A 26,911-nucleotide genomic window follows, 5' to 3' on the forward strand; every position below is an offset into this window, starting at 1 on the left:
GTGGGTGGGGTGGGTGTGTGTGTGGGTGCGTGCGTGCGGGGTCTGGTTGGGTGGTGTGGGTGTGTGTGGATGTGGTGTGTGTGTGGGTGCGTGTGTGTGGTGTGGGTGTGTGCGTGTGGGTGTGTGGGTGCGTGTGTGGTGTGGGTGTGTGTGGTGTGGGTGCGTATGTGCGGGGTCTGGTTGGGTGGGTGGGTGAGTGCGTGTGGGTGGTGTGGGCAGTGTGTGTGTGTGCGGGTTGTGTGTGGGTGTGTGTGTGTGGGTGTGTGTGCGCGTGGTGTGGGTGCGTATGTGCGGGGTCTGGTTGGGTAGTGTGTGTGTGTGTGTGTGCGGGTATGTGTGTGCGCGTGGTGTGGGTGTGTGTGTGTGGGTGCGTGTGTGCGCGTTCTGGTTGGGTGTGTGTGCGGGTTGTGTAGGTGGTGTGGGTGTGTGTGTGTGTGGGTGCGTGCGTGCATGCGGGGTCTGGTTGGGTGGTGTGGGTGTGTGTGGATGTGGTGTGTGTGTGGGTGCGTGTGTGTGGTGTGGGTGTGTGGGTGCGTGTGTGTGGTGTGTGGTGTGGGTGTGTGGTGTGTGCGCGTGGTGTGGGTGTGTGTGGGTGTGTGGTGTGGGTGTGTGTGGGTGTGTGGTGTGTGAGGGTGTGTGGTGTGGGTGTGTGTGTGGGTGCGTGTGTGTGTGCGCGTGGTGTGGGTGTGTGTGTGGGTGTGTGGGTGCGTGTGTGTGTGCGTGTGTGTGTGTGTGTGCGTGTGTGTGGTGTGTGTGTGCGTGGCGTGTGTGCGTGTGTGTGTGTGTGTGCGTGTGTGTGGTGTGTGTGTGTGCGTGGCGTGTGTGTGTGCGTGTGTCTGTGGTGTGTGCGTGTGCGCGTGGTGTGGGTGTGTGTGTGCGTGTGTGTGCGTGTGTGTGTGCGTGTGTGTGCGTGTGCGTGGCGTGTGTGCGTGTGTGTGTGGTGTGTGCGCGTGTGTGTGGTGTGTGTGTGCGTGGCGTGTGTGCGTGTGTGTGTGCGTGTGTGTGGTGTGTGTGTGGCGTGTGTGCGTGTGCGTGTGCGCGTGTGCGTGTGCGCGTGTGTGCGTGTGTGCGTGTGTGTGCGTGTGTGTGTGCGTGTGCGTGTGCGTGGTGTGGGTGTGTGTGTGCGCGTGTGCGTGTGTGCGTGTGTGTGTGCTCGTGGCGTGGGTGTGCCGCCACCTACGTCTTCGAGTTCCCTCCTAGGCAGTTCTGCAGGAGGTACGTGAGCTTGGAGTTGCGGTACGGGATGTGCTGCTCCTGGACCGACACAGGGTGGGGGGGCGACACGGTGAATGGGTGACAGTGACACGGCGAATGGGTGACACAGTGACACGGCGAATGGGTGACACGGTGAATGGGTGACATGGTGACACGGTGAATGGGTGACAGTGACACGGCGAATGGGTGACACAGTCACACGGCGAATGGGTGACATAGTGACACGGCGAATGGGTGACATAGTGACACGGTGAATGGGTGACATAGTGACACGGTGAATGGGTGACATAGTGACACGGTGAATGGGTGACAGTGACACGGCGAATGGGTGACATAGTGACACGGCGAATGGGTGACATAGTGACACGGCGAATGGGTGACATAGTGACACGGCGAATGGGTGACATAGTGACACGGTGAATGGGTGACATAGTGACACGGTGAATGGGTGACAGTGACACGGTGAATGGGTGACATTGTGACACGGTGAATGGGTGACACGGTGAATGGGTGACATAGTGACACGGCGAATGGGTGACATGGTGACACGGTGACGGGTGACACGGCAACATGGTGACGGGGGTTAGGGTGCCATGGGGGCGAGGGTGTTGAGGGTGTTGAGGGTGTTGAGGGTGTTGGAGGCGAGGGTGTTGAGGGTGTTGAGGGTGTTGAGGGTGTTGGAGGCGAGGGTGTTGAGGGTGTTGAGGGTGTTGGGGGCGTTGGGGGCGTTGGGGGCGTTGGGGGTGTTGGGGGTGTTGGGGGTGTTGGGGGTGTTGGGGGCGAGGGTGTTGAGGGTGTTGAGGGTGTTGGGGGTGTTGGGGGTGTTGGGGGTGCCATGGGGGCGAGGGTGTTGAGGGTGTTGAGGGTGTTGAGGGTGTTGGGGGTGTTGGGGGTGTTGAGGGTGTTGGGGGTGTTGAGGGTGTTGAGGGTGTTGAGGGTGTTGGGGGTGTTGGGGGTGTTGGGGGCGAGGGTGTTGAGGGTGTTGAGGGTGTTGAGGGTGTTGAGGGTGTTGTGGGTGTTGGGGGTGTTGAGGGTGTTGAGGGTGTTGAGGGTGTTGAGGGTGTTGAGGGTGTTGAGGGTGTTGGGGGCGTTGGGGGCGAGGGTGTTGAGGGTGTTGAGGGTGTTGAGGGTGTTGAGGGTGTTGAGGGTGTTGAGGGTGTTGAGGGTGTTGGGGGCGTTGGGGGCGTTGAGGGTGTTGAGGGTGTTGAGGGTGTTGGGGGCGTTGGGGGTGTTGGGGGCGTTGGGGGCGAGGGTGTTGAGGGTGTTGAGGGCGAGGGTGTTGAGGGTGTTGAGGGTGTTGGGGGCGTTGGGGGCGAGGGTGTTGAGGGTGTTGAGGGCGAGGGTGTTGAGGGTGTTGAGGGTGTTGGGGGCGTTGGGGGCGAGGGTGTTGAGGGTGTTGAGGGTGTTGGGGGCGTTGGGGGCCAGGGTGTTGGGGGCGTTGGGGGCGAGGGTGTTGAGGGTGTTGGGGGCGAGGGTGTTGAGGGTGTTGAGGGTGTTGAGGGTGTTGGGGGCGAGGGTGTTGGGGGTGTTGGGGGCGTTGGGGGCGTTGGGGGCGTTGGGGGTGTTGGGGGCGAGGGTGTTGAGGGTGTTGGGGGTGTTGGGGGTGTTGGGGGTGTTGGGGGCGTTGGGGGCGTTGGGGGCGTTGGGGGCGTTGGGGGCGTTGGGGGCGTTGGGGGCGTTGGGGGTGTTGGGGGCGTTGGGGGCGTTGGGGGCGTTGGGGGCGTTGGGGGTGTTGGGGGCGAGGGTGTTGAGGGTGTTGGGGGTGTTGGGGGTGTTGGAGGTGTTGGGGGTGTTGGGGGCGTTGGGGGTGTTGGGGGCGTTGGGGGCGTTGGGGGTGTTGGGGGTGTTGAGGGTGTTGAGGGTGATGAGGGTGTTGAGGGTGTTGAGGGTGTTGGGGGTGTTGAGGGTGTTGGGGGTGTTGAGGGTGTTGAGGGTGTTGAGGGTGTTGAGGGTGTTGGGGGTGTTGGGGGCGTTGGGGGCGTTGGGGGTGTTGGGGGTGTTGGGGGTGTTGGGGGCGTTGGGGGTGTTGGGGGTGTTGGGGGCGTTGGGGGTGTTGGGGGTGTTGGGGGCGTTGGGGGCGTTGGGGGCGTTGGGGGCGTTGGGGGTGTTGGGGGCGAGGGTGTTGAGGGTGTTGGGGGTGTTGGGGGCGTTGGGGGCGTTGGGGGCGTTGGGGGCGTTGGGGGCGTTGGGGGCGTTGGGGGCGTTGGGGGTGTTGGGGGTGTTGGGGGTGTTGAGGGTGTTGAGGGTGTTGGGGGTGTTGAGGGTGTTGAGGGTGTTGAGGGTGTTGAGGGTGTTGGGGGTGTTGGGGGTGTTGGGGGTGTTGAGGGTGTTGGGGGTGTTGGGGGTGTTGAGGGTGTTGGGGGTGTTGAGGGTGTTGAGGGCGTTGGGGGCGTTGGGGGCGTTGGGGGCGTTGGGGGCGTTGAGGGTGTTGGGGGCGTTGGGGGCGTTGGGGGCGTTGGGGGCGTTGAGGGTGTTGAGGGTGTTGAGGGTGTTGGGGGTGTTGGGGGTGTTGGGGGTGTTGGGGGTGTTGGGGGTGTTGGGGGTGTTGGGGGTGTTGGGGGCGTTGGGGGCGTTGGGGGCGTTGAGGGCGTTGAGGGCGTTGAGGGCGTTGAGGGCGATGAGGGCGTTGAGGGCGTTGGGGGTGTTGGGGGTGTTGAGGGTGTTGGGGGTGTTGGGGGTGTTGAGGGCGTTGAGGGCGTTGAGGGTGTTGAGGGTGTTGAGGGTGATGAGGGTGTTGAGAGTGTTGGGGGTGTTGGGGGTGTTGGGGGTGTTGGGGGTGTTGGGGGCGTTGAGGGTGTTGAGGGTGTTGAGGGTGTTGAGGATGATGAGGGTGTTGAGGGTGTTGAGGGTGTTGGGGGTGTTGAGGGTGTTGAGGGTGTTGGGGGCGTTGGGGGTGTTGAGGGTGATGAGGGTGTTGAGGGTGTTGGGGGTGTTGGGGGTGTTGGGGGTGTTGAGGGTGTTGGGGGTGTTGGGGGCGTTGGGGGCGTTGGGGGCGTTGAGGGCGTTGAGGGTGTTGGGGGTGTTGGGGGCGTTGGGGGCGTTGGGGGCGTTGGGGGCGTTGGGGGCGTTGGGGGCGTTGGGGGTGTTGGGGGTGTTGAGGGTGTTGAGGGTATTGGGGGTGTTGGGGGTGTTGGGGGTGTTGAGGGTGTTGGGGGCGTTGGGGGCGTTGGGGGCGTTGGGGGCGTTGGGGGCGTTGGGGGTGTTGGGGGTGTTGGGGGTGTTGGGGGTGTTGGGGGTGTTGAGGGCGTTGGGGGCGTTGGGGGCGTTGGGGGCGTTGGGGGCGTTGGGGGCGTTGGGGGCGTTGGGGGCGTTGGGGGCGTTGAGGGCGTTGGGGGCGTTGGGGGCGTTGGGGGCGTTGGGGGCGTTGGGGGCGTTGGGGGCGTTGGGGGCGTTGAGGGCGTTGGGGGCGTTGGGGGCGTTGGGGGCGTTGGGGGCGTTGGGGGCGTTGGGGGCGTTGGGGGCGTTGGGGGCGTTGGGGGCGTTGGGGGCGTTGGGGGCGTTGGGGGCGTTGGGGGCGTTGGGGGCGTTGAGGGCGTTGGGGGCGTTGGGGGCGTTGAGGGTGTTGGGGGTGTTGGGGGTGTTGAGGGTGTTGAGGGTGTTGAGGGTGTTGGGGGTGTTGGGGGTGTTGAGCGTGTTGGGGGTGTTGGGGGTGTTGAGGGTGTTGGGGGTGTTGGGGGTGTTGAGGGTGTTGAGGGTGTTGGGGGCGTTGGGGGCGTTGAGGGCGTTGAGGGCGTTGAGGGTGTTGAGGGTGTTGGGGGTGTTGAGGGTGTTGAGGGTGTTGAGGGTTTTGAGGGTGTTGAGGGTGTTGGGGGTGTTGGGGGTGTTGAGGGTGTTGAGGGTGTTGAGGGTGTTGGGGGTGTTGAGGGTGTTGAGGGTGTTGAGGGTGTTGGGGGTGTTGGGGGTGTTGAGGGTGTTGAGGGTGTTGAGGGTGTTGGGGGTGTTGAGGGTGTTGGGGGTGTTGAGGGTGTTGAGGGTGTTGAGGGTGTTGGGGGTGTTGGGGGTGTTGAGGGTGTTGAGGGTGTTGAGGGTGTTGGGGGTGTTGAGGGTGTTGAGGGTGTTGAGGGTGTTGGGGGTGTTGAGGGTGTTGAGGGTGTTGGGGGTGTTGAGGGTGTTGAGGGTGTTGGGGGTGTTGAGGGTGTTGAGGGTGTTGGGGGTGTTGAGGGTGTTGGGGGTGTTGAGGGTGTTGGGGGTGTTGAGGGTGTTGGGTTGTTGAGGGTGTTGAGGGTGTTGGGGGTGTTGAGGGTGTTGAGGGTGTTGAGGGTGTTGGGGGTGTTGAGGGTGTTGGGGGTGTTGGGGGTGTTGAGGGTGTTGAGGGTGTTGAGGGTGTTGAGGGTGTTGGGGGTGTTGGGGGTGTTGAGGGTGTTGAGGGTGTTGGGGGTGTTGGGGGTGTTGGGGGTGTTGAGGGTGTTGAGGGTGTTGAGGGTGTTGGGGGCGTTGAGGGCGTTGGGGGTGTTGGGGGTGTTGAGGGTGTTGGGGGTGTTGGGGGTGTTGGGGGTGTTGAGGGTGTTGAGGGTGTTGAGGGTGTTGGGGGCGTTGGGGGCGTTGAGGGCGTTGAGGGCGTTGGGGGTGTTGGGGGTGTTGGGGGTGTTGAGGGTGTTGAGGGTGTTGAGGGTGTTGGGGGCGTTGGGGGTGTTGAGGGTGTTGGGGGTGTTGAGGGTGTTGGGGGTGTTGAGGGTGTTGAGGGTGTTGGGGGTGTTGAGGGTGTTGGGGGTGTTGAGGGTGTTGGGGGTGTTGAGGGTGTTGAGGGTGTTGAGGGTGTTGAGGGTGTTGGGGGTGTTGAGGGTGTTGAGGGTGTTGAGGGTGTTGGGGGTGTTGGGGGTGTTGAGGGTGTTGGGGGTGTTGAGGGTGTTGGGGGTGTTGAGGGTGTTGGGGGCGTTGGGGGCGTTGGGGGCGTTGGGGGCGTTGAGGGCGTTGGGGGTGTTGGGGGCGTTGGGGGTGTTGGGGGTGTTGGGGGTGTTGAGGGTGTTGAGGGTGTTGAGGGTGTTGGGGGTGTTGGGGGCGTTGGGGGTGTTGAGGGTGTTGAGGGTGTTGAGGGTGTTGGGGGTGTTGGGGGTGTTGAGGGTGTTGGGGGTGTTGAGGGTGTTGAGGGTGTTGGGGGTGTTGAGGGCGTTGGGGGCGTTGAGGGTGTTGAGGGCGTTGGGGGCGTTGGGGGCGTTGGGGGCGTTGAGGGCGTTGAGGGCGTTGGGGGCGTTGAGGGTGTTGAGGGTGTTGAGGGCGTTGAGGGCGTTGGGGGCGTTGAGGGTGTTGAGGGTGTTGAGGGTGTTGAGGGCGTTGGGGGCGTTGGGGGTGTTGAGGGCGTTGAGGGTGTTGAGGGTGTTGAGGGCGTTGGGGGCGTTGAGGGCGTTGAGGGTGTTGAGGGTGTTGAGGGCGTTGGGGGCGTTGAGGGTGTTGAGGGTGTTGAGGGTGTTGGGGGCGTTGAGGGTGTTGAGGGTGTTGAGGGTGTTGAGGGCGTTGGGGGCGTTGAGGGCGTTGAGGGTGTTGAGGGTGTTGAGGGCGTTGAGGGTGTTGAGGGTGTTGAGGGTGTTGAGGGCGTTGGGGGCGTTGAGGGTGTTGAGGGCGTTGAGGGTGTTGAGGGCGTTGGGGGTGTTGAGGGCGTTGGGGGCGTTGGGGGCGTTGGGGGTGTTGAGGGTGTTGAGGGCGTTGAGGGTGTTGAGGGCGTTGGGGGCGTTGAGGGTGTTGAGGGTGTTGAGGGTGTTGAGGGCGTTGGGGGCGTTGGGGGTGTTGAGGGCGTTGGGGGTGTTGAGGGTGTTGAGGGTGTTGGGGGCGTTGGGGGCGTTGAGGGTGTTGGGGGTGTTGAGGGCGTTGGGGGTGTTGAGGGTGTTGAGGGTGTTGAGGGCGTTGGGGGCGTTGGGGGTGTTGAGGGCGTTGGGGGTGTTGGGGGTGTTGAGTGTGTTGAGGGCGTTAGGGGCGTTGGGGGCGTTGGGGGCGTTGGGGGTGTTGGGGGTGTTGAGGGTGTTGAGGGCGTTGGGGGCGTTGAGGGTGTTGAGGGCGTTGAGGGTGTTGAGGGCGTTGGGGGTGTTGAGGGCGTTGGGGGCGTTGGGGGCGTTGGGGGTGTTGAGGGTGTTGAGGGCGTTGAGGGTGTTGAGGGCGTTGGGGGCGTTGAGGGTGTTGAGGGTGTTGAGGGTGTTGAGGGCGTTGGGGGCGTTGGGGGTGTTGAGGGCGTTGGGGGTGTTGAGGGTGTTGAGGGTGTTGGGGGCGTTGGGGGTGTTGAGGGTGTTGGGGGTGTTGAGGGCGTTGGGGGTGTTGAGGGTGTTGAGGGTGTTGAGGGCGTTGGGGGCGTTGGGGGTGTTGAGGGCGTTGGGGGTGTTGGGGGTGTTGAGTGTGTTGAGGGCGTTAGGGGCGTTGGGGGCGTTGGGGGCGTTGGGGGTGTTGGGGGTGTTGAGGGTGTTGAGGGCGTTGGGGGCGTTGGGGGCGTTGGGGGCGTTGGGGGCGTTGAGGGCGTTGAGGGCGTTGGGGGCGTTGGGGGCGTTGAAGGCGTTGAGGGCGTTGGGGGCGTTGGGGGCGTTGGGGGCGTTGGGGGTGTTGGGGGTGTTGAGGGCGTTGGGGGTGTTGGGGGTGTTGAGGGTGTTGAGGGCGTTGGGGGCGTTGGGGGTGTTGAGGGTGTTGAGGGTGTTGAGGGTGTTGGGGGCGTTGGGGGTGTTGAGGGTGTTGAGGGTGTTGAGGGCGTTGGGGGTGTTGAGGGTGTTGAGGGCGTTGGGGGCGTTGGGGGCGTTGAGGGTGTTGAGGGTGTTGAGGGCGTTGGGGGCGTTGGGGGTGTTGAGGGTGTTGAGGGCGTTGGGGGCGTTGGGGGCGTTGGGGGCGTTGGGGGCGTTGGGGGCGTTGGGGGCGTTGGGGGCGTTGGGGGCGTTGGGGGCGTTGAGGGCGTTGGGGGCGTTGGGGGCGTTGGGGGCGTTGGGGGCGTTGGGGGCGTTGGGGGCGTTGGGGGCGTTGAGGGCGTTGGGGGCGTTGGGGGCGTTGGGGGCGTTGGGGGCGTTGGGGGCGTTGGGGGCGTTGGGGGCGTTGGGGGCGTTGGGGGCGTTGGGGGCGTTGGGGGCGTTGGGGGCGTTGGGGGCGTTGGGGGCGTTGAGGGCGTTGGGGGCGTTGGGGGTGTTGAGGGTGTTGGGGGTGTTGGGGGTGTTGAGGGTGTTGAGGGTGTTGAGGGTGTTGAGGGTGTTGGGGGTGTTGGGGGTGTTGAGCGTGTTGGGGGTGTTGGGGGTGTTGAGGGTGTTGGGGGTGTTGGGGGTGTTGAGGGTGTTGAGGGTGTTGGGGGCGTTGGGGGCGTTGAGGGCGTTGAGGGCGTTGAGGGCGTTGAGGGTGTTGGGGGTGTTGAGGGTGTTGAGGGTGTTGAGGGTTTTGAGGGTGTTGAGGGTGTTGGGGGTGTTGGGGGTGTTGAGGGTGTTGAGGGTGTTGAGGGTGTTGGGGGTGTTGAGGGTGTTGAGGGTGTTGAGGGTGTTGGGGGTGTTGGGGGTGTTGAGGGTGTTGAGGGTGTTGAGGGTGTTGGGGGTGTTGAGGGTGTTGGGGGTGTTGAGGGTGTTGAGGGTGTTGAGGGTGTTGGGGGTGTTGGGGGTGTTGAGGGTGTTGAGGGTGTTGAGGGTGTTGGGGGTGTTGAGGGTGTTGAGGGTGTTGAGGGTGTTGGGGGTGTTGAGGGTGTTGGGGGTGTTGAGGGTGTTGAGGGTGTTGGGGGTGTTGAGGGTGTTGGGGGTGTTGAGGGTGTTGGGGGTGTTGAGGGTGTTGGGTTGTTGAGGGTGTTGAGGGTGTTGGGGGTGTTGAGGGTGTTGAGGGTGTTGAGGGTGTTGGGGGTGTTGAGGGTGTTGGGGGTGTTGGGGGTGTTGAGGGTGTTGAGGGTGTTGAGGGTGTTGAGGGTGTTGGGGGTGTTGAGGGTGTTGAGGGTGTTGGGGGTGTTGGGGGTGTTGGGGGTGTTGAGGGTGTTGAGGGTGTTGAGGGTGTTGGGGGCGTTGAGGGCGTTGGGGGTGTTGGGGGTGTTGAGGGTGTTGGGGGTGTTGGGGGTGTTGGGGGTGTTGAGGGTGTTGAGGGTGTTGAGGGTGTTGGGGGCGTTGGGGGCGTTGAGGGCGTTGAGGGTGTTGGGGGTGTTGGGGGTGTTGGGGGTGTTGAGGGTGTTGAGGGTGTTGAGGGTGTTGGGGGCGTTGGGGGTGTTGAGGGTGTTGGGGGTGTTGAGGGTGTTGGGGGTGTTGAGGGTGTTGAGGGTGTTGGGGGTGTTGAGGGTGTTGGGGGTGTTGAGGGTGTTGGGGGTGTTGAGGGTGTTGAGGGTGTTGAGGGTGTTGAGGGTGTTGGGGGTGTTGAGGGTGTTGAGGGTGTTGAGGGTGTTGGGGGTGTTGGGGGTGTTGAGGGTGTTGGGGGTGTTGAGGGTGTTGGGGGTGTTGAGGGTGTTGGGGGCGTTGGGGGCGTTGGGGGCGTTGGGGGCGTTGAGGGCGTTGGGGGTGTTGGGGGCGTTGGGGGTGTTGGGGGTGTTGGGGGTGTTGAGGGTGTTGAGGGTGTTGAGGGTGTTGGGGGTGTTGGGGGCGTTGGGGGTGTTGAGGGTGTTGGGGGTGTTGGGGGTGTTGAGGGTGTTGGGGGTGTTGAGGGTGTTGAGGGTGTTGGGGGTGTTGGGGGTGTTGAGGGCGTTGGGGGCGTTGAGGGTGTTGAGGGCGTTGGGGGCGTTGGGGGCGTTGGGGGCGTTGAGGGCGTTGAGGGCGTTGGGGGTGTTGAGGGTGTTGAGGGTGTTGAGGGCGTTGAGGGCGTTGGGGGCGTTGAGGGCGTTGAGGGCGTTGAGGGTGTTGAGGGCGTTGGGGGCGTTGGGGGCGTTGAGGGCGTTGAGGGTGTTGAGGGTGTTGAGGGCGTTGGGGGCGTTGAGGGCGTTGAGGGTGTTGAGGGTGTTGAGGGCGTTGGGGGCGTTGAGGGTGTTGAGGGTGTTGAGGGTGTTGGGGGCGTTGAGGGTGTTGAGGGTGTTGAGGGTGTTGAGGGCGTTGGGGGCGTTGAGGGCGTTGAGGGTGTTGAGGGTGTTGAGGGCGTTGAGGGCGTTGAGGGTGTTGAGGGTGTTGAGGGTGTTGAGGGCGTTGGGGGCGTTGAGGGTGTTGAGGGCGTTGAGGGTGTTGAGGGCGTTGGGGGTGTTGAGGGCGTTGGGGGCGTTGGGGGCGTTGGGGGTGTTGAGGGTGTTGAGGGCGTTGAGGGTGTTGAGGGCGTTGGGGGCGTTGAGGGTGTTGAGGGTGTTGAGGGTGTTGAGGGCGTTGGGGGCGTTGGGGGTGTTGAGGGCGTTGGGGGTGTTGAGGGTGTTGAGGGTGTTGGGGGCGTTGGGGGCGTTGAGGGTGTTGGGGGTGTTGAGGGCGTTGGGGGTGTTGAGGGTGTTGAGGGTGTTGAGGGCGTTGGGGGCGTTGGGGGTGTTGAGGGCGTTGGGGGTGTTGGGGGTGTTGAGTGTGTTGAGGGCGTTAGGGGCGTTGGGGGCGTTGGGGGCGTTGGGGGTGTTGGGGGTGTTGAGGGTGTTGAGGGCGTTGGGGGCGTTGAGGGTGTTGAGGGCGTTGAGGGTGTTGAGGGCGTTGGGGGTGTTGAGGGCGTTGGGGGCGTTGGGGGCGTTGGGGGTGTTGAGGGTGTTGAGGGCGTTGAGGGTGTTGAGGGCGTTGGGGGCGTTGAGGGTGTTGAGGGTGTTGAGGGTGTTGAGGGCGTTGGGGGCGTTGGGGGTGTTGAGGGCGTTGGGGGTGTTGAGGGTGTTGAGGGTGTTGGGGGCGTTGGGGGTGTTGAGGGTGTTGGGGGTGTTGAGGGCGTTGGGGGTGTTGAGGGTGTTGAGGGTGTTGAGGGCGTTGGGGGCGTTGGGGGTGTTGAGGGCGTTGGGGGTGTTGGGGGTGTTGAGTGTGTTGAGGGCGTTAGGGGCGTTGGGGGCGTTGGGGGCGTTGGGGGTGTTGGGGGTGTTGAGGGTGTTGAGGGCGTTGGGGGCGTTGGGGGCGTTGGGGGCGTTGGGGGCGTTGAGGGCGTTGAGGGCGTTGGGGGCGTTGGGGGCGTTGAAGGTGTTGAGGGCGTTGGGGGCGTTGGGGGCGTTGGGGGCGTTGGGGGTGTTGGGGGTGTTGAGGGCGTTGGGGGTGTTGGGGGTGTTGAGGGTGTTGAGGGCGTTGGGGGCGTTGGGGGTGTTGAGGGTGTTGAGGGTGTTGAGGGTGTTGAGGGCGTTGGGGGCGTTGGGGGTGTTGAGGGTGTTGAGGGTGTTGAGGGCGTTGGGGGCGTTGGGGGCGTTGAGGGTGTTGAGGGTGTTGAGGGCGTTGGGGGCGTTGGGGGCGTTGGGGGGTGTTGAGGGTGTTGAGGGTGTTGGGGGTGTTGAGGGTGTTGAGGGCGAGGGTGTTGAGGGCGTTGGGGGTGTTGGGGGTGGCGGGGGCGACGGACCTTGTTGGACAGCGCCATGATGACGAGCGCCAGGCTCGTGAGGCTGCTGTTGATGTGCTGCGCCTCCTTGAGCCGCTCGCCCGTCGACTGCGACTTGTCCAGCCGCTCACTGCCAGCCAGGTCCACCAGGTTCAGCTGGGCTGCACGCACGTGGACACGCGCGCGCGCGCACGCACGCACAAGTCAACACTCAGGGCACACGTGAACACGCAGAACACAGGCATCCACAAGTTCGCACAAAGATCCCCCGTGTAGCCTTCAACAGGCCGTAGGGGCGAGTGCTGTCGGCGAACAGCAGCAGCACCTGTGAAGGCCGGCACTGTGGCACACCGTGGGGTGGTGGTGGTGGGTGCGGCAAGCAACCACGCCCGGCCGCCTTTGTCTCCCCCACTGGCGACGGTTTCCGCACCGCACCAGACCCTCATTTTGAGGGGAGAACCCAGGACCGGTTCAGATTAAATCGTCACTGTCGGTGTTTGCCGTGAGCGGCTCGACGGGTTCGTAGCGCGGCGTAGCGCTAACCACGAACCACCCACTCATTCACCCACTCATTCACCCACTCATTCACCCACGCAATCATCCACTCATTCTCCCACGCATTCACCCACTCATTCTCACACTCATTCTCACACTCACCCACTCATTAATCCACTCACCCACTCATTCACCCGGGTTCGTAGCACGGCGTAGCGCTAACCGCTGCACCACCGATCTCCACGCGCACGCACGCACCAAAAGACAGAGATCCCCCGATCCCCCGCGTAGCCTCTAAGAGACCGTTGGGGAAAGGTGTTACGGAGGCACCTATTAAGGCCGGGGTCACAGCACGCGAGGGGGTGGGGAGACAAAGGCGTCCCGGCCGCCTTTGTCTTCCCGGTGGTAACCACCGCCCCCCCCCCCCCCCCCCCCGTGCCACAGTGCCGGCCTTCCGTAGGCGCCGCAACTCGCCAACGGCACTTGCCCCAGCAGTCTGCTACAGGCTACACGTGGATTGGGTGGGTGGGGGGACACGGGGGAGACAGGAGGACACGGGGTACGTAAGTGGGAGACACGGGGGGGACGACGACATGGAGACAGCAGTGGGAGACACGGGGGGGGGGGAGGAGGGGAGCACACGGGGAGACACCTCTGTGCGTGCGTGAGGAGCGGTGGTGCAGCGGTAGCGCTACGAATCCGGGTGAATGAGTGGGTGAGTGGATTAATGAGTGGGTGAGTGGATGAATGAGTGGGTGAGTGTGAGAATGAGTGTGAGAATGAGTGTGAGAATGAGTGGGTGAATGAGTGGGTGAATGAGTGGGTGGGTCGCGGTTAGCGCTACGCTGCGCTATGAACCCGGGTGAATGAGTGGGTGAGTGGATTCATGAGTGGGTGAGTGGATGAATGAGTGGGTGAGTGTGAGAATGAGTGTGAGAATGAGTGTGAGAATGAGTGGGTGAATGAGTGGGTGGGTCGCGGTTAGCACGCTGCGCTATAAACCCGGCAATCGGAATTCGATTCCCGCTCGCGTCCAACACCGGTGACGATTATCTGAACCGGTCCTGGGCCTCCCCTAGGTCGACTCGGCCTCAAATTTGTACCTGGTGCGGTGTGTAAACATCGCCACTAGGGAGACAAAGGCGGTCGGGCGTGGTGCTGGCCACCCACCCCCTCGTGTGCCGAGCCGGCCTTCATAGGTGCTCGCTAACAGCACTTGCCCCTACAGTCTGTTGAGGCTACACAGGGGGCCTTTGGGTGCGTGCGTGGGTGTGTGCGTGTGTTGGTGCGTGGGTGCGTGTGTGCGTGCGTTGGTGCGAGGGTGTGTGGGTGGGTGTGTGCGTGCGTGCGTTGGTGTGTGTGTGCGTGCATTGGTGCGTGGGTGTGTGCGTGAGTGCGTTGGTGCGTGTGTGCGTGGGTGCGCGTGCGTTGGGGCGTGGGTGTGTGCGTGCGTGGGTTCGTGTGTGTGTGCGTTGCTACGCGCGTGTGTGTGCGTGGGTTCGTGCGTGTGCGCGTTGGTGCGTGCGTGTGTGTGCGTGGGTTCGTGCGTGTGCGTGTCTGCATTGGGGCGTGTGCGTGTGCATTGCTGCGCGCGTGTGCTGCGTGAGTGCGTTGCTGCGTGTGCTCCTACACGTGAACTGCTGCCCCGTCGCGTCGTTGCTGCCGCGGATGTGCAGCTGGAAGACGCTGTGGCTGCGCGACGAGCGGTTGTTGGCGGCGGTGGACGCCACCGAGCGGTTGCCCTTGGCGATCAGCAGCAGGCGCTCCAGCTGGTGGGGGGGGGGGGGGGGGGGCAACGAGAGGTCACATCGCACGCTAGCGCTACCGCAGCACGCTAGCGCTACTGCAGCATGCTAGCGCTGAAGTACGCGAACACAGCAGCGTGTCACAGCGACACGGTAGCACGGCGGCACAGCGTGCGTCAACTCGCAACAGCACGACAGCACAGCGCGCAAGAACAGCCCCTAACACACGAACGCGCACACACAATGCTCACGCACCAATACCAATAGCGGCCATTCGCCACCAGGTGACGGTGTGGGCAGGCCAGACGCACACACAAAACACAAGACAGAGATCCCCCCCCCCCCCCCGCTGCACCACCACACAACAAATACAAAGACCCCCCGTGTAGCCTGTAACAGACTGTTGGGGCAAGTGCCGTTAGCGAGTAGCGGCGACTGTGAAGGCTACCGGCACTGTGGCACACGAGGGGCCGGGTGGGCCAGCAACCACGCCCGGCCGCTGCTGTCTCCCCGGTGGCGATGTTTACCGCACACCGCACCGGGTACTCATTTGAGGCCGAGTCGACCTAGGGGAGGCACCGGCGTCGGCCGTGAGTGGGACTTGACCTCGGGTCGCCGGGTTCGTAGCGCGGCGTAGCGCTGACTGCTACGCTACCACGTCGGCTTCTGGAGACCAAATTAAATCCATAATGCAGGTTACATTTCGATTTAAAGCTTTCGTGACTGCAGGGATTCATCTTCTTGGTTCTTTCGGTAAAGTAGAAATAATCAAATAATAAAAATTAAACATAATTAATAATTCTCACGACGTTTCGGCCACAACGCAAGCAGCCGTCCTCAGGTGAAGAACAGGTCTGTCTTTCCGACAGACCTGGACGGCTGCTTGCGTTGTGGCCGAAACATCGTGAGAATTGTATTTTATTATGTTTTATTTTTATTATTTCCCTTCTACGTGACTTTACCGAAAGAACCAAGAAGAAGACGTAATAAGGTTCTTTTAGGGTTAGTAAATTTTACGCGTAAGATAGCGTAAAATGTACACGATCCAACCCCCAAAAAAATAAAACGTGCATTATGAGCGCTACACTACCGCGCCCCGTTTTCACTCGTGCACACGCACCCACCCACCCACCCACGCACGCACGCACGAACCTCTGTCTCGGAGGTGACGGGGGTGTACAGCAGGTTGGTGACTGTGAGCTGGGCGGTGGTGGTGGCGGCGCTACTGCCGCTCCCCTTGATGGGCGCCTGCTTGATCTCCAGCGGCTGGGACTTGCCGGCGCGCGGCCCCGCTAGCAGGTCCCGCAGGTTCTCGTTGTAGATCTCGATGAAGGAGGCCCGGAACGTGTACTGTGGGGCGGCGCGCACACGCGTTAGAGACGGCGCACTTGCTCACGAGATGGCGCACGGATGGAGACACAAACCTCGCACGTGCGCACACGCACAACATCACACACACAGAGGCACATCACACACACACACAACATCACACGCTCACACACACACACGCACAACATCACACGCTCACACACACACACGCACAACATCACACGCTCACACACACACGCACAACATCACACGCACATCACACGCTCGCACACACACGCTCGCACACAACATCACACGCTCGCACACACACTCACACACACGCCCACACACAACATCACACGCTCATACACACACACACACACACAACATCACACACTCACACACACAACATCACAAGCTCACACACACACACATCACACGCTCACACACACACACATCACACGCTCACACACACACACACGCACACCCCACACGCTCCACAAGCTCACACACAGAACCTCACACACGCGTTAGAGACGGCGCACTTGCGAGACACGGGGCTCGCTCACGAGGTGGCGCACGGATGGAGACACAAACCTCGCACATGCTCACACGCACACACACAACATCACACGCTCACACACAACATCACAGGCTCACACACACGCACACTCACACACGCACAACATCACACGCTCACACACACGCACACTCACACACGCACACACACAACATCACACGCTCGCACACACACGCACAACATCACACGCTCACACACACACGCACAACATCACACACACACACACAACATCACACGCTCACACACACACAACATCACACACACACAACATTACACGCTCACACACGCACATCACAAAGCTCACACACACACTCACACACACACACATCACAGAGCTCACACACACACTCACATCACACGCTCACACACACACGCACAACATCACACACACACACACAACATCACACGCTCACACACACACAACATCACACACACACAACATTACACGCTCACACACGCACATCACAGAGCTCACACACACACTCACACACACACACATCACAGAGCTCACACACACACTCACATCACACGCTCACACACACACGCACAACATCACACACACACACACAACATCACACGCTCACACACACACAACATCACACACACACAACATTACACGCTCACACACGCACATCACAGAGCTCACACACACACTCACACACACACACATCACAGAGCTCACACACACACTCACATCACACGCTCACACACACACGCACAACATCACACGCTCACACACACACGCACAACATCACACGCTCACACACACACACGCACAACATCACACGCTCACACACACACATCACACGCTCACACACACACTCACACACACACAACATCACACACACACACCCTCACCCCACAAGCTCACACACAGAACCTCACGCACGCGTTAGAGACGGCGCACTTGCGAGACACGGGGCTCGCTCACGAGATGGCGCACGGATAGAGACACAAACCTCGCACGTGCTCACACGCACACAACATCACACACACACACGCACATCACACACACACAACATCACACGCTCACACACTCACACACACGCTCACACACACACAACATCACACGCTCGCGCATACAACCTCACCACACACGCTCACACACACAACCTCACACGCGCCCACACACCCCCAACATCAAACACACGCTCACACACACACTCACACACACACACCCCCGACATCACACGCTCACACACACACACACACGCCCTCACCCCACACCTCCCCCACACACAACCTCACACGCGCCCACACACCCCCAACATCACACGCTCACACACACACCCCCACACACCCCCACACACACCCCCACACACACACCCCCACACACACACCCCCACACCCACACACACACCCACACACACCCACACACCCCCACACACCCCCACACACCCCCCACACACGACCCACACACACGACCCACACACCCCCACGCACCCCCACGCACCCCCACAACACCCCCACACACGACCCACACCCCCCGCGCCTTACGTTCCAGCCCTTGGGCTCGAGCTGGCGAGCGGCGGAGAAGATCTGCTTGACGGCGCGTGGGATGACGCCCTCGGTGTGCGGAGAGAAGTCGGCTTCGTCGGGCCCTTCCATGGTGAACGTCTTGCCGCTGCCGGTCTGGCCGTAGGCAAAGATGCTCACGTTGTAGCCGTCCAGCGCAGACTGCGGGGCGGGGCGGGGGGGGGTGGGGGGGGGTGCGGAGGTTTAGATCTTCGTCACGGCCGTCATCATCATCTTGGTCATCACTTTCGTCATCGTCATTATCGCCATCGCCATCATCGTCGTCGTCATCATCATCTTAGTCATCACTTTCGTCATCGTCATTATCGCCATCGTCATCATCGTCGTCGTCATCATCATCTTAGTCATCACTTTCGTCATCGTCATTATCGCCATCGTCATCATCGTCGTCGTCATCATCATCTTAGTCATCACTTTCGTCATCGTCATCATCGTCATCGTCATTATCGCCATCGTCATCGTCACTGTCGTCGTCATCATTGTCGTTATCATCATCATCAGTTATCATTCTCCTCATCGTCATTATCACCATCATCGTCGTCATCGTCGTCATCATCAGTCGTTATCATCATCATCCTCATCGTCATCATCACTGTCGTCGTCGTCATTCATCAGTCGTTATCATCATTGTCATCATCGTCGTCGTCGTCACCATCACTGTCATCATCGTCATCATCGTTGTCGTCACCATCACTGTCATCATCGTCATCATCATCAGTCGTTATCATCATCATCCTCATCGTCATTATCATCATCGTCACCATCACTGTCGTCATCATCGTCATCAGTCGTTATCATCACTGTCATCATCATCGTCATCATCGTCGTCACCATCACTGTCATCGTCGTCGTCATCACTGTCGTTATCATCATCGTCATCATCATCCTCATCGTCATCATCACCATCGTCGTCATCGTCATTGTCGTCATCATCGTCGTCGTCACCATTGGAGACGACAGCACGCGTCAGGGCGGCAAATCACTCCGTGTGGGAGAGGGGGTTGAGAGGTTAGCGACATGCTAGGGGGCTGTTGTTGAGGGAAAGGGGGATGAGGGCGAGGGGGATGAGGGCTAGCGACATGCTAGGGGGTTGTTCTTGTTATCGAGCGGTCAGGGTGAGGGGTAAGCAAGAGAGAATGAGCAAGCGAGCGAGCGAGAAAGTGAGAGAGAATGAACGAGTGAGAGAGTGAGGGAGCGAGCGAGAAAATGAGCGAGCGAGTGAGGGAGTGAGAGAGAACGAGCGAGCGAGAGAATGAGCGAGTGAGAGAATGAGCGAGCGAGAGAGAACGAGCGAACGAGAGAATGAGCGAGCGAGCAAGTGAGCGAGTGAGCGAGAGAATGAGCGAGCGAGAGAGTGAGCGAGAGTGAGCTAGCGAGTGAGCGAGCGAGAAAGTGAGCGAGAGAATGAGTGAGCGAGAGAGTGAGCGAGCTAGCGAGTGAGCTAGCGAGTGAGCTAGCGAGCGAGCGAGAAAGTGAGCGAGAGAATGAGTGAGCGAGAGAGTGAGCGAGCTAGCGAGTGAGCTAGCGAGTGAGCTAGCGAGCGAGAAAGTGAGCGAGAGAATGAGCGAGCGAGCGAGAAAGTGAGCGAGAGAATGAGTGAGCGAGAGAGTGAGCGAGCTAGCGAGTGAGCTAGCGAGCGAGTGAGCGAGCGAGAAAGTGAGCGAGAGAATGAGTGAGCAAGAGAGTGAGCGAGCTAGCGAGTGAGCTAGCGAGTGAGCTAGCGAGCGAGAAAGTGAGCGAGAGAATGAGTGAGCGAGAGAGTGAGCGAGCTAGCGAGTGAGCTAGCGAGTGAGCTAGCGAGCGAGTGAGCGAGCGAGAAAGTGAGCGAGAGAATGAGTGAGCGAGAGAATGAGTGAGCGAGTGAGCGAGCGAGTGAGTGAGCTAGCGATCGAGCGAGCGGGCCAACCTGCACGAGCTGCGAGATCTCCTGGAAGACGTCGCCCTGCGAGCAGCTCGGCTGGAACACCTTGTCGAAGGAAAACTCGTAGCGCAGCGGCTTCGACTCCCCGCGACCCGTGTGCGACTGGGGGACACGCGAGGCGGCGCAAGCAGTCAAACGCGGCGGCGGCGCCGACGACGCTCCGGTCGCCGCGTAAATCAGTTGTTTTGATTTCGATTTAAAGCTTTCGTGACTGCAGGGATTCACCTTCTTGGTTCTTTCGGTAAAGTCATCACGTAGAAGGGAAATAATAAAATGAAAAAAAATAAAACATAATAAAATTATTTTATTATTAGTTTATTTTATTATCACGTAGAAGGGAAGTAGTAAAATAATAAAAATAAAACATTATAAAATTAAATTTCGATTTAAAGCTTTCGTGACTGCAGGGATTCACCTTCTTGGTTCTTTCGGTAAAGTCACGTAGAAGGGAAATAAGAAAAATAAAACATAAAAAAATAAGTATTTTATTATGTTTTTAAATCCTTTATATTAAGTTCACTCGCTTGCTTGCTTGCGCGTTTACGACCGTGCAAATCTTTCGGTCATTTTTTAACCCACTTCCCGTGATCCAATCGAGCTGACATTTTGCACACAGACTCGTTGTGCGTGACAATTTCTTTTCGTGAAAAAAACATTTCAAAAATTTTACACTTTTTAGGTAATTTTTTTTTTATATTTAATTACCAATTGCTTAATGGTGGCAGGCAATCATCTGACCCATAGGTGGCAGCCATCTCAAGCCAGAGGACGAGAGGACTCTAGCCGCCCGTTTCAAAGACCAATGTGGGCTGGGTTGTGGCCCATTGAACACGCATATAAAGGATTTATAGTGAAAAACTTTGTTTTTACGGGTAAATTTTTTTATTATTTCCCTTCTACGTGACTTTACCGAAAGAACCAAGAAGAAGTCTGTTAAGGCTACTCGCTAACAGCGCTTGCCCCAAACAGTCTGCTAAGGCTACAGGGTGGCGGATGTTTGCGACGAGGTGAGGGCTTGCGGGTCACCTCCTCCTGCTTGACGAGGGCGATGCCGGAGTCGTCCATGCTGGGGAAGCAGATGTGCTCCGCAGACTTGGTCACCTCGTTGCCGAGGAGGGGACGCACGCGGCAAAACACCCGGATGTTGCCCTGCGCGTCGCGGATGTAGCGGGGTGGGAGGCAGGGCAGAGACTCCGAATTACGAACTTTCAGAGGTACGAACAAGGCCCGTCAACGTACGTCCAGTTGCCCGTTCGGACCGAGAGCCGCAAGGTCGACCGCCCCGCGCAATAGATGGCGGCGGTGGCATCTGCGTCTGCAGAACGTCAAGAACCAGTGGCATCTACAGCAGAACGTCAATAACCAGTGGCATCTACATTTACAGGACTGGGTTCACAATGGCCATGTTAGAGACACTGACCCACCACCACTAAGACCCTGGGTTCAAGCCCTGGGTCTGGGTGTCTCTCTCGTAGGGGGATTCACAATGACCGTGTTAAAGACACTGACCCATCACCACTAAGACCCTGGGTCTGGGTGTCTCTCTCGTAGGAAGATTCACAATGGCCTTGTTAGAGACACTGACCCAGCACCACTAAGGTCCTGGGTTCAAGCCCTGGGTCTGGGTGTTTCTCTCGTAGGAGGGGTTCACAATGGCCGTGTTAGAGACACTGAACCAGCACCACTAAGACCCTGGGTTCAAGCCCTGGGTCTGGGTGTTTCTCTCGTAGGAGTGGGTTCACAATGGCCGTGTTAGAGACACTGACCCACCATCACTAAGACCCTGGGTTGAAGCCCTGGGTCTGGGTGTCTCTCTCGTAGGATTGGCTTCACAATGGCCGTGTTAGAGACACTGACCCACCATCACTAAGACCCTGGGTTCAAGCCCTGGGTCTGGGTGTCTCTCTCGTAGGAGTGGCTTCACAATGGCCGTGTTAGAGACACTGACCCACCATCACTAAGACCCTGGGTTGAAGCCCTGGGTCTGGGTGTCTCTCTCGTAGGATTGGCTTCACAATGGCCGTGTTAGAGACACTGACCCACCATCACTAAGACCCTGGGTTCAAGCCCTGGGTCTGGGTGTCTCTCTCGTAGGAGTGGCTTCACAATGGCCGTGTTAGAGACACTAACCCACCATCACTAAGACCCTGGGTTCAAGCCCTGGGTCTGGGTGTCTCTCTCGTAGGAGTGGCTTCACAATGGCCGTGTTAGAGACACTGACCCACCATCACTAAGACCCTGGGTTCAAGCCCTGGGTCTGGGTGTCTCTCTCGTAGGAGTGGCTTCACAATGGCCGTGTTAGAGACACTAACCCACCATCACTAAGACCCTGGGTTCAAGCCCTGGGTCTGGGTGTCTCTCTCGTAGGAGTGGCTTCACAATGGCCGTGTTAGAGACACTGACCCACCATCACTAAGACCCTGGGTTCAAGCCCTGGGTCTGGGTGTCTCTCTCGTAGGAGTGGCTTCACAATGGCCGTGTTAGAGACACTGACCCACCATCACTAAGACCCTGGGTTCAAGCCCTGGGTCTGGGTGTCTCTCTCGTAGGAGTGGCTTCACAATGGCCGTGTTAGAGACACTGACCCACCACCACTAAGACCCTGGGTTCAAGCCCTGGGTCTGGGTGTCTCTCTCGTAGGAGTGGCTTCACAATGGCCTTGTTAGAGACACTGACCCACCATCACTAAGACCCTGGGTTCGAGTCTTATCATCATCATCACGGTGGCTATGAAATGTTAACGACCTCGCCTGGCGTACAGGACGCTGGTGGTAGTCATCGAATCGACGCGAGTTTTTTCCGCCAGCAAGCGCCGCCCCCCCCCGCCGAACCCCCCCCCCCCTCCGCCCCCGCCGTCACCTTCAGCTCCTGCACGAGGTTGTGCAGGTAGCGCCGCTCCGTCTCGTACTTCTGCAGCGTCCGGCCCTGCTCCTCGATGCTGGCGCTCAGGGCCGCCATCTCCGCCACCAGCGCCGCCTCTCGCTCGCCGGCCTCCCGCAGCGCCGACTCGCGCTCACGCAGGCGGCACTGGCGACGGCAGCGTCGGTGTAGCAGCGTCAACAGCAGCGTCGACAGCGTCAACAACAACAGCAGCGTCAACAGCATCAACAGCAGCAGCGTCAACAGCAGCATAAACAACAACAGCAACAGCGTCGACAACATCAACAGCAGCAGCGTCAACAGCAGCATAAACAACAACAGCAGCAGCGTCGACAGCATAAACATCAACAGCAGCAGCATCAACAGCAGCATCAACAGCAGCATCAACAGCATAAACATCAACAGCAGCAGCGTCAACAACATCAACAGCAGCAGCGTCAACAGCATCAACAACAACAGCAGCAGCGTCAACAGCATCAACAACAACAGCAGCAGCGTCGACAGCAGAAGCATCAACAACAGTAACAGAAACCGCATCAACAGCATAAACAACAGCAGCAGCGTCAACAGCATAAACAACATCAACAGCATCAACAACAACAGCATCAACAACAGTAACAACAGAAACCGCATCAACAGCAGCATCAATCGCAACATCAACAAACTCAACAACAGCAACATAAAACAGGAAAAACAGCAGCAAAAACAAGATCAGCAGCATCAACAACAGTATAAATAGCAACAACAGCATGAACAACAACAGCATAAACAAAAACAGCAACAACAGCAGCATCAACAACAACAACAACAGTCGCGGTGATATCACCACGGCGCTTGTGCCAGGCCAGGTACACTTGAGTTTTTAAAGAAAAATGTAGTTTAACACGTCGGCTTTCGCGACCAATATTATTCATACTAAAGTTTTTTGGGTTAGATCGCGTTATTTATAAATGTGTATTTCCCTTCCACGTGACTTTACCGAAAGAACCGAGAAGATGAGTCCCTGCAGTCACGAACAGCTTTCAATCGAAATGAAAAACAATGTTTCTAGTTTTTATTGCAACGCTGTGCCCCCGAATGACAGCTCGCCGCCGCGGCTGGAACCCGCGACCTCAAGGCGCCAAACACCTCCCAGCCAGAGGTCGCAACCGGGTACCCGATACCCGTACCCTACCCGATACCCGGCTACCCGTACCCAGCCGGGTACGGGTACCCGTTTGCGACCCTGGTGCGGCCGGTTACGGGTAGGCCGTAAGTCACTGGTGAGTCACCGTTTGTCACTCATTTGCCAACGTCTTGTCTCTTCTCACAATTCAAGATCTAGAATCAACCCACCCGCGCCTGCAACATGGCTTCATCCCAGAGGTCGCAATCAGATACCCGATACCCGTACCCGATACCCGGCCGGGTACGGGTGGCCGGGTACGGGTAGCCGGGCAGGGTACGGGTACCCATTTGCGACCCTGGTGCGGCCGGGTACGGGTAAGGAATCAAAACCCGGTTGCGACCTCTGCTCCCAGCCCACCCAGCCCACCCAGCCCGCTCCCACTGCGCCCCACACCTCGGCGACGTCGATCTGCGTCGTCATGGCGAGGCGCAGCGCCGACGCCTCGGCCACGGAGCGCCGCAGCTCGGCGTTCTCGGCGTCACGGGCCTCCAGGTCACGCTCGGCGCGCTGCCGAGCCCGCGCTGCTGCCGACAGCTCCTCGGTGAGCTCCTGCACCTGACGGCGGAGGGGCGCCACCTCCGTCTCCGTCTTGCTGCGCGCGCGCACACACACGCACACACACGCACGGGGGCCGCTCACCGACACGCCGCTCACCCGAGCTCCGAGTGGAGGCGTCACACACCTCACCGACACGTCTCTCACCCGAGCTCCGACAGGAGGCGTCACACCTCACCGCCACGTCGCTCACCGCCACGTCGCTCACCGCCACGTCGCTCACCGCCACGTCACTCACCGCCACGTCACTCACCCGAGCTCCGACAGGAGGCGTCACACCTCACCGACACGTCGCTCACCCGAGCTCCGAGTGGAGGCGTCACACACCTCACCGACACGTCGCTCACCCGAGCACCGACAGGAGGCGTCACACCTCACCGCCACGTCGCTCACCCGAGCTCCGAGTGGAGACGTCACACACCTCACCGACACGTCGCTCACCCGAGCTCCGACAGGAGGCGTCACACCTCACCGCCACGTCGCTCACCCGAGCTCCGAGTGGAGGCGTCACACACCTCACCGACACGTCGCTCACCCGAGCTCCGACAGGAGGCGTCACACCTCACCGCCACGTCGCTCACCCGAGCTCCGAGTGGAGGCGTCACACACCTCACCGACACGTCGCTCACCCGAGCTCCGACAGGAGGCGTCACACCTCACCGCCACGTCGCTCACCCGAGCTCCGAGTGGAGGCGTCACACACCTCACCGACACGTCGCTCACCCGAGCTCCGAGTGGAGGCGTCACACACCTCACCGCCGCGTCGCTCACCTGAGCTCCGACTGGAGGCGTCACACCTCACCGACACGCCGCTCACCTGAGCTCCGACAGGAGGCGTCACACCTCACCGACACGTCGCTCACCCGAGCTCCGACAGGAGGCGTCACACCTCACCGCCACGTCTCTCACCCGAGCTCCGACAAGAGGCGTCACACCTCACCGACACGCCGCTCACCCGAGCTCCGACAGGAGGCGTCACACCTCACCGACACGTCTCTTACCCGAGCTCCGACTGGAGGCGTCACACCTCACCGACATGAGGCGTCACACACCTCACTGACACGTCTCTCACCCGAGCTCCGACTGGAGGCGTCACACACCTCACCAACACGTCTCTCACCCGAGCTCCGACTGGAGGCGTCACACCTCACCGACATGAGGCGTCACACACCTCACCGACACTTCTCTCACCCGAGCTCCGACTGGAGGCGTCACACCTCACCGACATGAGGCGTCACACACCTCACCGACACGTCTCTCACCCGAGCTCCGACAGGAGACGTCACACCTCACCGCCACGTCTCTCACCCGAGCTCCGACAGGAGGAGTCACACCTCACCGACGCGTCGCTCGCCCGAGCTCCGACAGGAGGAGTCACACCTCACCGACGCGTCGCTCACCTGAGCTCCGAGTGGAGGCGTCACACACCTCACCGACACGTCTCTCACCCGAGCTCCGACTGGAGGCCTCACACCTCACCGACATGAGGCGTCACACACCTCACCGATGCGTCGCTCACCTGAGCTCCGACTGGAGGCGTCACACCTCACCGACATGAGGCGTCACACACCTCACCGACACGTCTCTCACCCGAGCTCCGACTGGAGGCGTCACACCTCACCGACATGAGGCGTCACACACCTCACCAACGCGTCGCTCACCTGAGCTCCGACTGGAGGCGTCACACCTCACCGACAGGAGGGGTCACACACCTCACCGACACGTCTCTCACCCGAGCTCCGACTGGAGGCGTCACACCTCTCCGACATGAGGCGTCACACACCTCACCGACGCGTCGCTCACCTGAGCTCCGACTGGAGACGCGACACCTGCTCGCTGCTGACTGACGTCTCGCGCTCCCGCAGGACACGCACCCCCTCCAGCTCGCCCACCATCTGCTCCAGCATCTTGATGCGCGCCTGGTCCTGGCTCCAGTTGGCCTCCATCAAGCCCAGGCGGCCCTTGATGTCCCACGCCGGCAGCTTCCGGGCCGTGCCGCTCGCTGCCGGGAAAAAAAAAGAGGAAAGAAAGGAATGAAGAAAAAATTAACCCGTAAAAACAAAGTTTTTCACTATAAATCCTTTATATGCGTGGCATCGGGGCGGCTAGAGTCCTCTCGTCCTCTGGCTTGAGATGGCTGCCACCTATGGGTCAGATGATTGTCTGGCAGCATTAAGCAATTGGTAATTAAATATTTAAAAAAATTCCCTAAAAAGTGTAAAATTTTTGAATTTTGCATTGTCACGCACAACGAGTCTGTGTGCAAAATGTCAGCTCGATTGGATCACGGGAAGTGGGTTAAAAAACGACCGAAAGATTTGCACGGTCCTAAGCAAGCAAGCGAACTTAATATAAAGGATTTAAAAATATAGAAAAATTCTGATTCTGAAACGGAGTTCCCCAAGTGTAGAGATTTGATGGTCTGAGCTCGGTCGCAAGTGACTCGCACAGAGACCCATGGAATGACAGAGACCCATAAGCACACGTAGAGACCCACAGACTCACAAAGAGACCCACAGACTCACGTAGAGACCCAAAGGCTCACACAGAGACCCATAGGCTCACACAGAGACCCATAGGCTCACACAGAGACCCGTAGACTCACGTAGAGACCCAAAGACTCACATAGAGACCCGCAGACTCGCATGCAGACTCACAGACTCGCACAGAGACCCATGAAATGACAGAGACCCATAGGCTCACACAGAGACCTGTAGACTCACATAGAGACCCACAGACTCGCATGCAGACTCACAGACTCGCACAGAGACCCATCGAATGACAGAGACCCATAGGCTCACACAGAGACCCAAAGACTCACATAGAGACCCACAGACTTACATTGACTGAGTTAGACTCACACAGGCTGAGCTGATGGTCCCAAGGACGGTGGCCAATCGCAACATCGCGGAAACTATACAGTAGAACCTCTGGTCAAGAACGCTTCTGACTACGACCAAATCGGGTTCCGACACAAAAATTCACAACATTTTTTTAATCTGGTCACGAACACAAACTCGGGTGACGATCAAACACGGCCGCAGCCAATTTCCCCTTCCGTGCCATTTTTGTTTGTAAGCGCCACGTGCTCAGTCAGTCAGTCGCTTAGTAATCGGTCTCGGTCAGACGTGGGCTCATTCGCCGGCTACCCGTACCCGGCTGGGTACGGGTAGCCGGGTATCGGGTAG

General features: G+C 60.0%; 1 protein-coding gene across 1 annotated transcript in view; it reads right to left on the bottom strand.

Moving 5' to 3' along the window:
* KIFC1 (kinesin family member C1) overlaps window positions 1-26,911 on the bottom strand; it is a 34,458-nt gene that overhangs the window by 4,135 nt on the left and 3,412 nt on the right. The window contains exons 2-11 of the mRNA XM_078882982.1: window positions 25,527-25,725; window positions 23,562-23,760; window positions 21,980-22,147; window positions 20,147-20,269; window positions 19,106-19,222; window positions 17,161-17,340; window positions 14,928-15,125; window positions 13,661-13,799; window positions 11,557-11,696; window positions 1,181-1,254 (exon numbers count right to left, since the gene is read on the bottom strand). Coding sequence (XP_078739108.1) covers window positions 1,181-1,254; window positions 11,557-11,696; window positions 13,661-13,799; window positions 14,928-15,125; window positions 17,161-17,340; window positions 19,106-19,222; window positions 20,147-20,269; window positions 21,980-22,147; window positions 23,562-23,760; window positions 25,527-25,725 — 1,537 coding nt within the window. The remainder of the gene's footprint in view (window positions 1-1,180; window positions 1,255-11,556; window positions 11,697-13,660; window positions 13,800-14,927; window positions 15,126-17,160; window positions 17,341-19,105; window positions 19,223-20,146; window positions 20,270-21,979; window positions 22,148-23,561; window positions 23,761-25,526; window positions 25,726-26,911) is intronic.

Source organism: Lampetra fluviatilis, chromosome 68, assembly GCF_964198595.1.
Source record: "Lampetra fluviatilis chromosome 68, kcLamFluv1.1, whole genome shotgun sequence".
NCBI lineage: Eukaryota > Metazoa > Chordata > Hyperoartia > Petromyzontiformes > Petromyzontidae > Lampetra > Lampetra fluviatilis.